This window comes from Varanus komodoensis, unplaced genomic scaffold (genome assembly GCF_004798865.1).
Source record: "Varanus komodoensis strain SLA01 unplaced genomic scaffold, ASM479886v1 scaffold2, whole genome shotgun sequence".
NCBI lineage: Eukaryota > Metazoa > Chordata > Lepidosauria > Squamata > Varanidae > Varanus > Varanus komodoensis.
In genome coordinates this window covers 14,890,527-14,903,839 of record NW_025335568.1, presented here as the reverse complement: position 1 = coordinate 14,903,839, position 13,313 = coordinate 14,890,527, and the positions used below count along the sequence as shown (strand labels likewise).

The 13,313-nt window shown below is 42.8% G+C and overlaps 1 protein-coding gene across 2 annotated transcripts in view; it reads right to left on the bottom strand.

Annotated features, from left to right (window-relative positions):
* Positions 1–13,313, bottom strand: part of CCSER1 (coiled-coil serine rich protein 1) — a 494,606-nt gene that overhangs the window by 96,935 nt on the left and 384,358 nt on the right. For both annotated transcript variants that reach the window (XM_044428521.1, XM_044428522.1), the window contains exon 7: positions 3,612–3,689. In XM_044428521.1, the coding sequence (XP_044284456.1) occupies positions 3,612–3,689 (78 nt within the window). The remainder of the gene's footprint in view (positions 1–3,611; positions 3,690–13,313) is intronic.

Sequence of the window (13,313 nt, the reverse complement as noted above, 5' to 3'; positions counted from 1 at the left end):
CGGTAAGACTGAAGGCACAAAGAAGGAGCAAGAAGAATGACATGAGCTCAGCCTTTGCAGAATGGAAGAAATAAGGTGCATGGGGTGAAAATATTGTATCACTCTCTGTCTTTCTCTGTCTTTTTCTGGAAGAACAAAGAGTATTGAGAGAGAGAGAGAGAGAGAGAGAGAGAGAGAGAGAGAGAGAGAGAGAGAGAGAGAGCGAGCGCAAAAAGAAGTACCATTAAAGGATACTTCTTATTTTGTAAGTCATATCAGAGATTCTGAAAAGACAGCTTCAGCTTATTTCAGTTTCAACAGTAAACCATAGCCAACCCAAAGGGTATCAACCATCCCACCGAGGATCAGTTCTTATACTCTGTTGTTTAGCAACAATGGTTTTCTCAGCACTGCCTGAACACATCACATTAAAAATCTAAATATTTACGTTCACTTCACAGGAGCAAGAGTGTGGGAAGTTTTAGGACTGTTTGGCCAGAGTAATCCATCTCCTGTCATAAGAAACTGTTATTATACACTGACAGTAGTTGGAAAGGGTTATTGCATATAAAATCACTCACTCACATTACTGCTGAAACAATATTGCTCTCTCCTGGAGCGAGTCAAGAAGCAATAACAGAAATGGTTGCATTTTATATTACTTTTATTTGCACTTACTGGCATTGGCTCAGTGATACATCCAAATCTCCCTGGAGCCTGACCTCAACGTTTACATGAGTTCCACAGGAAAGTGAAGACCTTGCTTTTAAAAACCGTTCAGAATGTAAACACCTTTGGAGCCAGAGCAGAAGTACACAGATTTGTACAGCTGTCAACTATAAATATATTTATACTGAGTTTTCTCTCATATAGTTGGCTTCTCGGAACAAGTTCCTGCTGCCACCGACAGGCTGCTTGCGATTGGCAGGTGCTCCTCCTCCAGAAAGAAGCCTGGATCCTGCATGTGCCAGGAGTACATTGTCCATCATGACAGTCCCTTTAGCTGTGCTCCGGCTTGTATCCAGGGGTGAGCTTGTGGGGCCCTACATTTTCTCTGCCCCACTTTATTTTACAAACAAAAACAGTGTGGATATGTCTGTTAAAAGCATGCAAACAGGAGGAACCACCTCTGCTTTTTTGGTACTCCTCAAAAGTTTAGGCTTTGCCCTGCCTGGAAAGAGTCCAAAGACCCAGGCAAACATGTCGACCCACCTCCCTCCTTCCCCCTCTGTATATTATAGATGTTCTTTGTAACTTATGTGCGGCTGACTGTGCATTCAAGATGAAGCCACTGTGTGCTGTGGTGCCATCTGGGAAAATGTCCCCCTGGCCAAGTCACTGCAAGAATTGCAGCTAAGCTTGGAAGTGGGGAGATGACATCCTTGCCCCAGGGGATGAAAAATCCCCAGTGCTTGGCAGTGCAACCTCCCTGGTGTCCATCCACTGGAGATGGTGGTGAGCACCAAAGCTGCATCCAAGACTTTGGATGTGCTGGTGAAGGGTAAAGCCCTGGCACAGCTTCAATGGTCCCCAAATGGCATGTGCAGTCCTGGGTATGGCTTCCTGCTGTCACCTCTGGGGAACCTGGCCAGGACCCCCATTTTTTGGGCTGTGGAGAACATATCAACATAACTACCCACTTTAATGGCAGAGGAAAGATGTGCAGATGGTAATTTGCACACACTATTTCAGGGCATGGTCTGAATGCACATGGTGTAGTAACCTTGCTAAGGCTAGGCAGGCCTGAGCACTTGGAAAGGAGCAGGCTCAGTCCCCTGCGTAGGCCACCTTGAGTTCTATGATGGAAGGATGAAGGTAGCTTATGTCTCTACACATGCCTGTCAGACACTCAGGTAGACATGCAGGTAACTTCCAGTCTCCAATGGCAAGGTACCATGTAACCTAGAGCAGGAAATGTTAAAGGCAGGAAACCAGAAGAATTAAAAAAAAACCAAAACAAAAAAACAGGCAATCGACATCAAAGTCATGACGGAAAGCCTACTGCTGTCTTTCCCTAGATATTCTGGACTTTAATCCCCATTTGCACCCCAACCAGAAGAACCAATAGTCAGGAATGTTGAAAGTTATAAGATAAAACATGTGAAGGTTTTATCACCTGTGAAGGACCCAGGTTATGGGTGATGGCTTCCCCCAACACAGAGTTACTCAGACTTTGAACTACACAGCAAGAAGTATCAAAAGCATTGATTTTCTACATTGCTTGGATGGTGCTCAGAGTAAAGAGAACTAGCATCTGGTCCATATAACCCCTGGGCATCCAAGTGTGCCAGGTCTTGAAGGGTTCTCTAGACAAGACACCCTCAATGGACTCTTTGTTCAGCAAGCTGACCTTCAAGTTGACCAGCTATTGCCACCTGCTGCTTATTCTCTTTCTCATATCTCTGTCCTTTGCTTGACAGACAGAGAGCAAAGAGGCATCTGCTCCTCCTCACCTCCACCACTGTCTGAGCCAGAGCAAGAAGAAAGTGAACAAGCAGGCTGCAGTGATGATAAGCAGAAGCTGATATGACAGACTCTTCTCATAGAATCATAGAATACTATGCATAGAGTTGGAAAGAGTAAAGCAGGCCATCATGTCCACCCCACCCCCTGCTCAGTACAGGACTCCAAGTTAAACCATCCCTCTCAGGTGGATGTCCAGTTGCATCTTGTGGGACAGCCCACAACCTCCTGGGGTAATTGGTTCATTTGCTGAACAGCTATAACACCCAGTAAGTTCTGGATGTTCAGTTGGAATCTGGCTTTCTGTAACTTGAGCCTGTTACTCTGTGTCCTGCACTCTGGCCAGAAGAGATCTTGACCTTCCTCTGGATGACAACCTTTCAAGAGGGCTATCATAGCTTCCTTCATCTTTGTTCTCGAGGCTGAAAAGGCCAGAATTCCTTCAATTCTGCCCATCTCTCCCCAGTGGTTTCTTGCTGAAGCATGGGCCCTCAGTAGTTGCTCAACCATACCCCTCCTTGACATTGACCCTGTTCTTTGGGTAAGAAGACAGTTCAGAGGATGCTACGAAGTGATTGTTGTGGGCTGCGCACTTGTCATGTTATCAGCTAGCATGCAGCATTGAGAAAGTCACCCCAGTGTTTTACTTCACAAAAGTCACATTAAGGCATGAACAAGGACTGCCTTGCTTATCAGGATTTGGCAGTCTTCACACATGGTTGTCTGACAGGGAAAGAAAACACAAAGTCCTGTAAATACAGGCAAACAGATACCTTCTTCTGGCTGTAGAAAAGCATAGAGGGACACATACACACCACCTCCCACACCCACAAAGCACCCTCCCACTTCTCGGACAGAAACAGTTTTCCAAGAGATGCTAGCACTTCTGGTCCATGTTCTTTAAAAGCAAACCAAAGCAAACCATAGAGACTATATTCATTTATCTATGAAAGGAAAGAACAGGAACCTTAGCAGAATATGGTCTATGCACAGAATGTTAGGATCTCATAAAAGATGAGAGCTGTTTCAGTATATCTTGTCATCTGGCAGATCAGCCAACTCCTCATCATTGTCATAAAAGTGTGGCTATAGCAAGAGCACATCACTGCATGTTCCTGCTTAAGTAAAATATTGCATGAAGCACTGATTCCATAATCAAATAGCTTTACCTTGAATGGCACTGGTTCTTCAGTAAGTGGGCTAACAGGAAGTGAGTTGGTACTGCTTGCAGGACTCATATCTGTGCTCTGAAACAAAATAAAGCCACAATTAGTCTGGGATAAATTTTCCTCCCTGTGTCTAGGTATTTTTGTGACCCTTTGGAACATGGGGAATAAAAAGGGAACACTTCATTTATTACAGTGAAAACAACCAACACAAAGAGAAAATAAACACTACAATCGAAGCAAGCACAGTACGGCATGAATGTTTACTTTCACCATTTTTCTTGGTGTGTTTTAATAAACACTTTCTGGAGCACTTTCACAAAATAATGAATAAGATCTTCAAAGCGACATAGGGAGAAACACAAGTGCATAAGCACCCTTAACAGCCCCAGTGGGAACAATTAGGGATAAATGCCAGAGTACAACATAATAAAAAATGCTGTGGTCAAACAAGATCAATTTCTTTATTAGGCAGTAGCAGAAGATCCCAAGAGGAATGCAGAAGTGCTGAGTTTCTCAACTACCAGCACTTTGAAAGCCATTGTCTGACCATTGCAAATGAAATAATTGAAGAGTTAAAGCATTTGGCACTGCAAAGAAAGAAGCAAAGCTAGCTAGCTTAGCAAGTTTTTAAAGTAAGGATCATGGGGGAATTTCCATGGGTGCTCATATAAAACTCCCATTCAGCTCAGTGGAGCACAGAATGGACCTGCCCGATATCTGACTCATCTGTATGAACGCAAACCATCAGTCCTGTATAGTAGCCCATGAGCTGCGAAATAGACTACTGCTTTTGTGGCCTGTCTAGACCAGAAGCCCCAGGAACAAAGGGCTGGTGTACTGGAAGGCAGGTGGCAGGGCCAGCCCTAGTATTCGGCAAAGTGTGGCAGCTGTGCCAGGCATCATATCTTGAGAAGACCTGATGGTATTACCCTTAATGGTACTGCCCCAGCCATCCTCCCTGAGCATTCTCTCCTCAAGTCACTCCAGGTGGCAATGATGCTCATCCTGTATCCCTAATGTCACCCTGCTGCCCTTTGGTGCCATGGAAGATGTCATCCTCTCATCTGTGGTGAAAATTCAGCTCAGCTTCTGTTTGCGGAATGGGGTGTGTTGGTGGAGGTTCGCCTGTTCCTACAGCAATGAAATGTCTTGGGCCTACTGTATGAGGTTGGTTGTACCCCTCAACAATATTCCAGCCCTTCTTTCCTTTTTTTGCTAAATATCAGCCTGCAGACAGGCTGATAACCTTAAGCAATCCTTCCAGTATTCGTCATCATCGTCACAGAAATATGAGGAAAACCAAGGAGGTTGTCATCTATCCAGGATGTTCAATAAGAGGTCAACTTGCATCCATCTTCCATATTCTGGGCAATGAAAACAAAGGCTCAGGACTGATGGACATTTAACTCCATTGGATTATTACAGAATACAAGACTTGCATGCAAGCCTATCATTTTTGGACAGGGGAAAAAAGTCCCATAACTTTTTTGACCATGCTGGCTGGGAAATTTTGGGAGGCATGGGACTTTTTTCTGCCCGAGCATGCACAGGATTGCATCTTTAAAGAAACAAGCATATACGTCAGCAAAGACAGGTAGACTGATAAACAGTTGCTCCTTCTTTTTTCACTAAAAAAACGAAAAAGGAACAAAACCGGGAAATGTCTCCACCCTGCAGCCATGCGGAGCAGTGTATGCAGCCTAACAGTCAGGACCAAAGCAAAGGCATAGCAGGCAGCTCCATCCTTGGTTACCTTTTGCTGTAATGTCAGTGCATCCAACCCAGTCCAGATCAGGACCACAGCATGCTGGTGTGAGGCTTTAACCCTTCCTCCCCTGCACTGTGAGCCAAGTCCAGCTCTCCCTTCCCCCTTGGCCTGTAATTTATAGGGCCAAATTATGAGCCATTAAAGCAAATTTAGCACTATAAATCTTGCATACAAGTTCTACCCTCCAGATCTGGGCTGCTTCACATAAGGCAGATTAAAACCCCCTACTCTCATGTGAAGGTCCAGATCTGGGACAGTCTGTGTACTGACACTAGAGTAAAACAGAACAACAGAGCCTTTAAAAGAAATGCCTGCTTTGATCTTCACTCCAACATGCACAGGTAAAAGATGGAGCAAGTTATACCTACGCACCCAGTGAGACTAAACCACAATGGGCAATGGGGTGGAAAGCTCCATTACAGTCCCCTAAAACACAGAGTTGGATCCAGATGAAATCATGCTAATTCTACCCATTAAAATCAATGGGACAAATTAGTCATGGCTAATTTAAATCCCATTAATGTCAATGGGTCTACTATAATCGTCACAATTTTGGATCAATATGCCGCAATGGTTATGTGCAAGATGGAGTTGGTGTATCACACATTTTTACAGTCTACCTAGCCCTTATGTTCTGCCAACGGCAAGGCCAGCATTTAATTCAGCAACATTTTCAAATATATCACTAATTCCCCACTCTGTGAAAATGATCTCCTGAAGCTGTGAATCTCTCTCTCTCTCGCTCTCTCTCTCACACACACACACACACAAACACACACACACATGGAGAGAGAGAGAAGAGATTGACACACAGAAAGAGGAGGATAAAGGGATGTTGCAAAAGAATTTGTGAATAAGCACAACTGGGGCTCTGCAAATTTCTACAAATTGCATCCTAACGCAGGTCCATGCCTAACTGAATTATCTATTTGCTTTTTTGCATGAGAATCCAAACATAAAAACATAGCACATAGAAACTGAGCGACTCAGAAGGGGTCTCCCGGACCATCTAATCTGACCCCGCTGCTCTAGCCACCTCCGCTCATGACATGCCCATATTTTCATATGTATTCTTTCAGTTGTATGCATCTTCGAAATGTACACATTATGCTCCCACTGATCAATACATATTTGCATATTTTCAAATATATACTTTTTTGTAATGTGGACCCTGAATCACAAAGCAAGTCTGGAAATGTTAAGACTTCCACTGCAGACTGCATCTGGGTATGTGTTCTGACTGGAAAGTGTGAACTGGGAAAGTCCTGATTAAGAATGGACTGAAACCAGTTCCTCATATATCTGTCATGAATAAATGTAGCATAATGTATGTGTAGGGTCTTGAACACCAGCCCCAGGTTAGTTCAAGCAACATTTTGTTTGAAGCAACATCTTTTCTGCATAAGTATGGAATGCTGTGATCAATGCCAGAAAGTGACTTCGTTTAAGACCACTGTCAAAACCTATTGATCCAAGAAGCGAATATTGGCAGAAAAAATATCTTCAGTGGATATCAGGAGGAAGAGAGCAAATAAATCTTAGCACTAAAGAATGGAGTTGACAATCCCTTAAACGGGAAAAAGAATGAATCTCCAACTTATTTTCAGGGTGACTGCTTCAGCAGTATAGTTGGCCATTAAGTCCAGTGGAGGTTCACAGCGCGAAAGGTGAGTGCAGTAAACCAATAGGACATGAGTGAATAAATACTTCAGTATGTTGAAGCATTCCTATTCAAAGAGCAGTAAAGGAACCAGATAGAATTTCCTTACATATTTGGTAGTATATTTTATACATTTTCTACAATTATAATAGCATTTAGGAAAAAAACCTTAGGAATGTGGATTACAAGTATAAATTATTAATAAAAGCGACCTGAAAATAATATTAAAATAGCAATGGGCTGCATCTCACAGGACACGCAGTGGTAGAAATCCTTTCAAAAACAGTTCAGTTGGAGCCTGAGGTGATCATTTCCACAGGGTAGATGGTGATAAAGGTACCTGTTTAAAGTAATGTGTAGCTTGATTCTGAACTGTCTGCCAACAAAGGTCCAAGGAATGGATAACACCTTAAAGTATGCCATCGAGTGAGCAGTCAGTATGGAATGACAGACAATCCTGGCTCCCTTAGAACATCTGAATATATCTCTGTGATGCATGCATATTTCAGAGCCAATCAATGTATAATTTCTTGGATCAGTGATTCATTCTGCTGCCAACTATTTCAACACTTAAAAGCAGCAACGGGAGACCCTATGAACTGAACTGGTGCCATGATGCTTAGGAAAAGGGAGCAATTGTTCCTTCGAGTCATTTCTCCGTGTGATCCTCTGCCCTCCCATTTTTTGTAGCCGTCTCTCCCACTACACCCAGAAAAATATTCTGGACTGTCCATTTCCTCCAAAGAGCTAGGGTAGAAACTAGGTACATGCTTACTGTGAAAGGTTATAGTTCCAGTAAAAGCTCGATCTGAAGTAACAGTGTTCTGGCTTTGGCTTTGATTTTTGCAGCTATGTTATACAATGCGAGAAGTAATACTTGATCAATGATGTCTCATAATAATGCTGATCCTGATAAGTATTTCTTCATGAATTTCTGTTGGACAACTCTGAAATAAATGGAATGTACCTGCTATAAATTCATAAATAATTTTTATATTTGTTCTATTTTTATCTTGTCATGTGCACAATATGCTACAGAAGAATATGTACAGTGTGATCCTTTGCTTGTTTGCTCAAAAACAAGTCTAAGCTTAACTGGAACTTACTCACAAGAAAGTGGGTATAGCATTGTATCCCAAATCAATAAAACAGGACAATGCCTAGCAAAGTAGGGTGCAGAATTCTGAAAACTCATTGAGAACCAGAAGTTAAAATATGTGTTTGTTTTCATTAAGCACATATTCAAGGAGCAGACACTTTAGACTTGGAGTCTCCATAGCTAAGTAAGTTAAAATGACCTGTCAAAAGTGGTTCTATCAAGAAATCAGAAAAACCCTTTGGAGAACAGATGAAGCAGTGAGAAAATCGCAGTCACAACATTTGAGACATGCAGAATGGCTTGTTAAAAGCTTTGGTGAAATGCGTGGAAACCTAAGGATATTAATTTTGAAAGCTTCCGAAAAACAAAACATAACCTCTATGTATGTCTCTTTCTCAGCTTCAAGCCTGATACATTCATTACTTCAGACATGTAGAAATATACGAGAAGACAAATTCCCAACTTGGAAAAACAATGCAAAGTAATCTATGTGTACCCAAACAAACAGATAGATTATAGTACAAGACTAGCAGGATATATGCCCAGCATATTCTCAAAAGCTGTTTTTAAATTTAAATTTAGGCACAGATGCAAGATTTATAGTACCGAAAAAAACATGCTCAAAACTCGACACGGATTTCAGTGTCATTCTTTGCAAAGTAAACACACTTTGGAATGCAGTCAGAAGCTTGCAGCACAGATGTGAAATAGCATTTCAACACATATATTCAACATACAATGCCTTGCATAAGTATTCATCCTCTTTGACTTTTTCACATTTTGCTGTGTTACAACCTAGAACTGAAATGGATTTATTTACAACTTGATGTGTACAAGATACTCCAAACTAAAGCTGCAAAATATTTTCTCCTGTGACACACAAGTAAACAAAACCAAACTGACATCTTGGGCAGCAATTACAGCTTAAGGTCTTTTGGGGTAAGTCTCTGGCAGCTTCATGCATCTGCAACCTTTGTCCATTCTTCCTTGTTCCAGCTCTGTTTGGTTGGATGGGGGCTACTGATGAACAACAGCTTCCAAGCCTTGGCATAGATCCTCAATCAGGTTGAGGTCTGAGGCTTTGATTGGGCTCCAGGTTCTTCTTTTGAAGCCACCTCAGAGTTACTTTGATGGTGTGTCATCCATCTTGTACTCAGTCCTGACCAGCTTCCCAGATCCTGCCAAAGAAAAACATCCCCACATTATGATGCTGCCACAACTATGCTTTACTGTGGGGATGGTAACCCTAGGGTGATGTGCACTGTCGGCTTAGCACTGTACGTAACATATTGAAGCTATCCACATGTTCCATTGTGGTCTCGTCAGACCAGAGAACATTTCTTTGAATGTTTACAAAGTTCAAAATACGGGTTGCATCAAATATGGATTTGATATGCGCTTGTTTCAGCAATAGTTTTCTTCTTGAAACTCTTCCATCATGCCCATCTTTATGGCAATTCCAGGTGGAATTGCTCCATGGGTGGCTTCTTTCATCTCAGTCGCAGCTCTTTTAGTTATCAATGGTCAGTCAGTTGCTTCTTCGGCTAATACCCTCCTTACTTGTTCAATCAGTTATGGTGGGCATTCTTCTATATGCAGAGATGTGACTGAACTATTACAGACCTTAAATAATAGATTTCATAGTGCTCCAAAGGTTGTTCAAAGTTTGGAATTATGGCGTTAAAACGCCAATTGATGCGTCTGCACAACTGTATCCTGGAGTTGTTCTTAGAGCTTCTTGGTCTGCATGGTGCTCTTCGAATGGATATGCTTCCAACAAAGTCTGGGGCATTCCAGAAATAGGTATATATGAACTGAGATCATATGGCAATTCGACTGTCCACAGATGCACACCAGCTATTAACAGTACATGACTTCGAGAGGCAGTAGGGTGCGCCAGAGCTTATTTATTTATGTAGGCGTGTTGCTGCAAAGATGGTGACGATTTATGCAAAGAAGTGGCACTTGGTTTTTGTCAAATAAAATATTTTGCGCCTTCACAGTGTTGACTTTCTTTGTGCACATCAAGTGGTAATCAACCCCATTTATATTCCACGACGTAACATAACAAAATATGGGAAAGTCGGGGGGGTGTATATGTTGCAAATTTGTGCAAATGAAATGACAAAATGAAAGATACACGACAAGTCACAAAAGGAAGATGGAGCAGATTGTACATTGTCATCACTGTATTAAGCCATTCAGAATGTTCAAAGCAACCATGTCTGAGAAATAATGCAATATTCCTTTCATCACTAAGATGCTCCTGTTGGGTGTGAAGGCGGTCGCCTCATTTTTTCTACATCATCACAGCAGGAAATGTTGCTGTTCCCCAAGACCTAGGAGCAGTGCAGGTGTTAGGTATCTTCCTCATTTCACTTTGCCTTCCTGGCTTATACCTTTGATTTATGTGATAGCTTTTGTGTGGATGGCCCATGGCTAACACAACAAAGAAGACAAGTAATAGGTACATCTCATGCCTTGCAGAAGAAAAGTGGGCTCTGTTGCTCCTGTGAATCTTACACTAGTGGCATAAATAAGAACAGCCTAGAGGTAACTCTAATTATTATCGGGATCTGGGGATGCCCCAAGCACCACAGGCTAGTATTTCAGATCTTTCCTAAAACAGACACCAAATCAACTTTCTTTGGGGAAAACTGAGTTAAGAGATATCCTGGCATTGTAATTGATTTAAGTAAACAAACTAGAGTGAGGCAATCTTTATAATTATGCTTCAAATTCTTGACATATGCTAATCACCTAATGTAAGCATGACAGAAATTAGCTCTAAAACACAGGTGCTTGTTGAGCTCTTGTATGCTGTGTATTTGTTCTGGAAACAAACTTGTTTTTTCGGTTTTTCCGAACTGAAAACAATCAAGTAAGATAAAGAGCAGGAGGAAAGCTCTAATTTAAACCGTTTATACACTATTATTGATAGGCTAATATATGAATTACCAATTTGGGAAAAAAGTGATAGATGTATTTTTAAGAAGCATAATCAGTTATCCAGAGACACTACTGATTTCAGTGAAATGATGTTATGTTGAGAAACCAATAATGATAGATGGGATTAATATGAACAGATATAGATGCTATTTATTGCCATACACTCTACAAACCTATGTATTTTCACTGAAAATACTATTTGGCCTAAACAATCAATTGAACTATTTATACATCCTTCTCTTAGACTAACTTAGCATTTAGTTAAGTCAGACTGTATGACACAAAGGCCAAACATTAATAGCAAATGAGTAACCAAACTGAGCTGGGGAGGGGAATGTATCAAAACCCCCGTGCAGCATTCTATCAAGAAAACTGTCTGCTAAGTCATACTGTGAACCATTTTTGATGCTAAGCAACATGCACAAATGACTAGACCCACTGAAAGGCAGGTCCAAAGAAACATACAGTGGGGCCCAATGGTTATCCTCATGCATGAGTATGACTTCAAATAACCTAAATATTGGAAAATGACACGATTTCAAATTCTGAATTTGATGTTACTTCATGAGCAAATTTGAACATACTCTTTTCAAATGTGCTTCTCCTCCAAGTTTGATCAGCAAGACCCCCTCCACAAGTACCCCTTCCTGATGCCAAAGTCTTAGAACTATTCCATTCATTCAGATTTTCATGAATAGTGCTGGTTGACTGCAGGCTAAGCATGAGTCAGCAGTGTGATGCGGTGGTCAAGAGGGCGAACGCCACCCTTGGTTGCATAGCCAGAAGTGTGGCTTCTAGATCGAGAGAGGTATTACTGCCACTCTACACGACTCTGGTGCACCCGCAACTGGAGTATTGTGCTCAGTTTTGGGCCCCTCATTACCATAAGGATATAGCCAGCTTAGAGCCAGTGCAGCATTGGGCCACAAGGTTGGTGGCCGGTTTGCAGGGGATGCCATACGAGGTGAGACTGCAGGAACTGGGTCTCTTCAGCCTGAAAAAGAGGAGACTCAGATGGGATACGTTGGTGACATACAGGTATGTGAGGGGATGTCACACGGGGATGTCACACAGAGGGGATGTCATGCAAAGAAAGGCAGGACGAACTCCAACGGAGCAAAGCTCAGGGAGCCAAGGTTCCATTTAGATGCCAGGAAGCACTTCCTGACAGTCAGGACCCCGAGGGTATGGAATGGGCTTCCATGGGAGGTCATTGAGGCCTCATCAGTGAGGACATTCAAAGATAGGCTAGACAAGCACATGGTGGGCATGTCGTGAGCGGAGCTGGCTGGAGCCGGGGGTCAGACTAGATGGCCTGGGAGACTCCTTCTGACTCGCTCTGTTTCTAAAAGGAGAAGGATGTTTTTTTTTAAGCCATTCCATGCACATAGAAAGGCTTATTTCATTCCTGATTTCTGTAATATGGAAGTAACAGAAGAAATGGTGAAAGCAGCCACAACTAGCATGTCCCACTGCCTCTGGTTACTCCCCATGCCATAGCAGTGATATTTGAACCTCAACAAAGCAATGGAAGGGTCAGTGAATCATTGTGGTTGCTGGATAAGTGGACTGGATTAGTATGGGAAAAAAACAGAGTGGGCCTTGTAGGTAGCCAATTTTGGGCACCTGTTAAGTGGATCTGCCTATCCATTAACAAGAGCCCACTCATGCAAACCTTCTGGAGCACCTCTCTTTAACCAGTGCAACTTGCTTGCTCATCTGCCCCCAGTCTGGCCAAAGCAACAGTGGTGGTAAGATGCCCCTGCCATTTAGTTGAAGGTTCTCTGCGTGTCAAGCAGCAAGTAGTAGCAATGACGACACAGAAGGTGAAGCAGCAATAGAAGCTTGTAACAAGGACAATGAGAAGGCCAACATACTGTGAGGGCTGGGCCGGGCCGGGCCATCGGTGGCAGTGGGGATGGCAGAGCACTGGGCCCAGCGCATGGGCTCAAGTGGGAGTTTAGAGCAGAGTGAGCAGTCCAGGGTCATGGGAGCATGGAAGAGAGCGGTCTGCTTTAGCACAGAGATAGCAGGAGTCAGAAACAGTTCCACTGTCAGTTTACTAGGTGAGTTGTTACAGCAAGGGTAGGCGAGCGAACAGCAGGAACAGAATAGGAATGCACTGGAACAAGACAGGGTCTGCTTGGAGGAAGGCAGGAGCAAGGCATGCAGAGGCAAGAAGCCAAAGCACAGGGAGTCATGGGGACCGCTTGTGTCGCTGTGGCG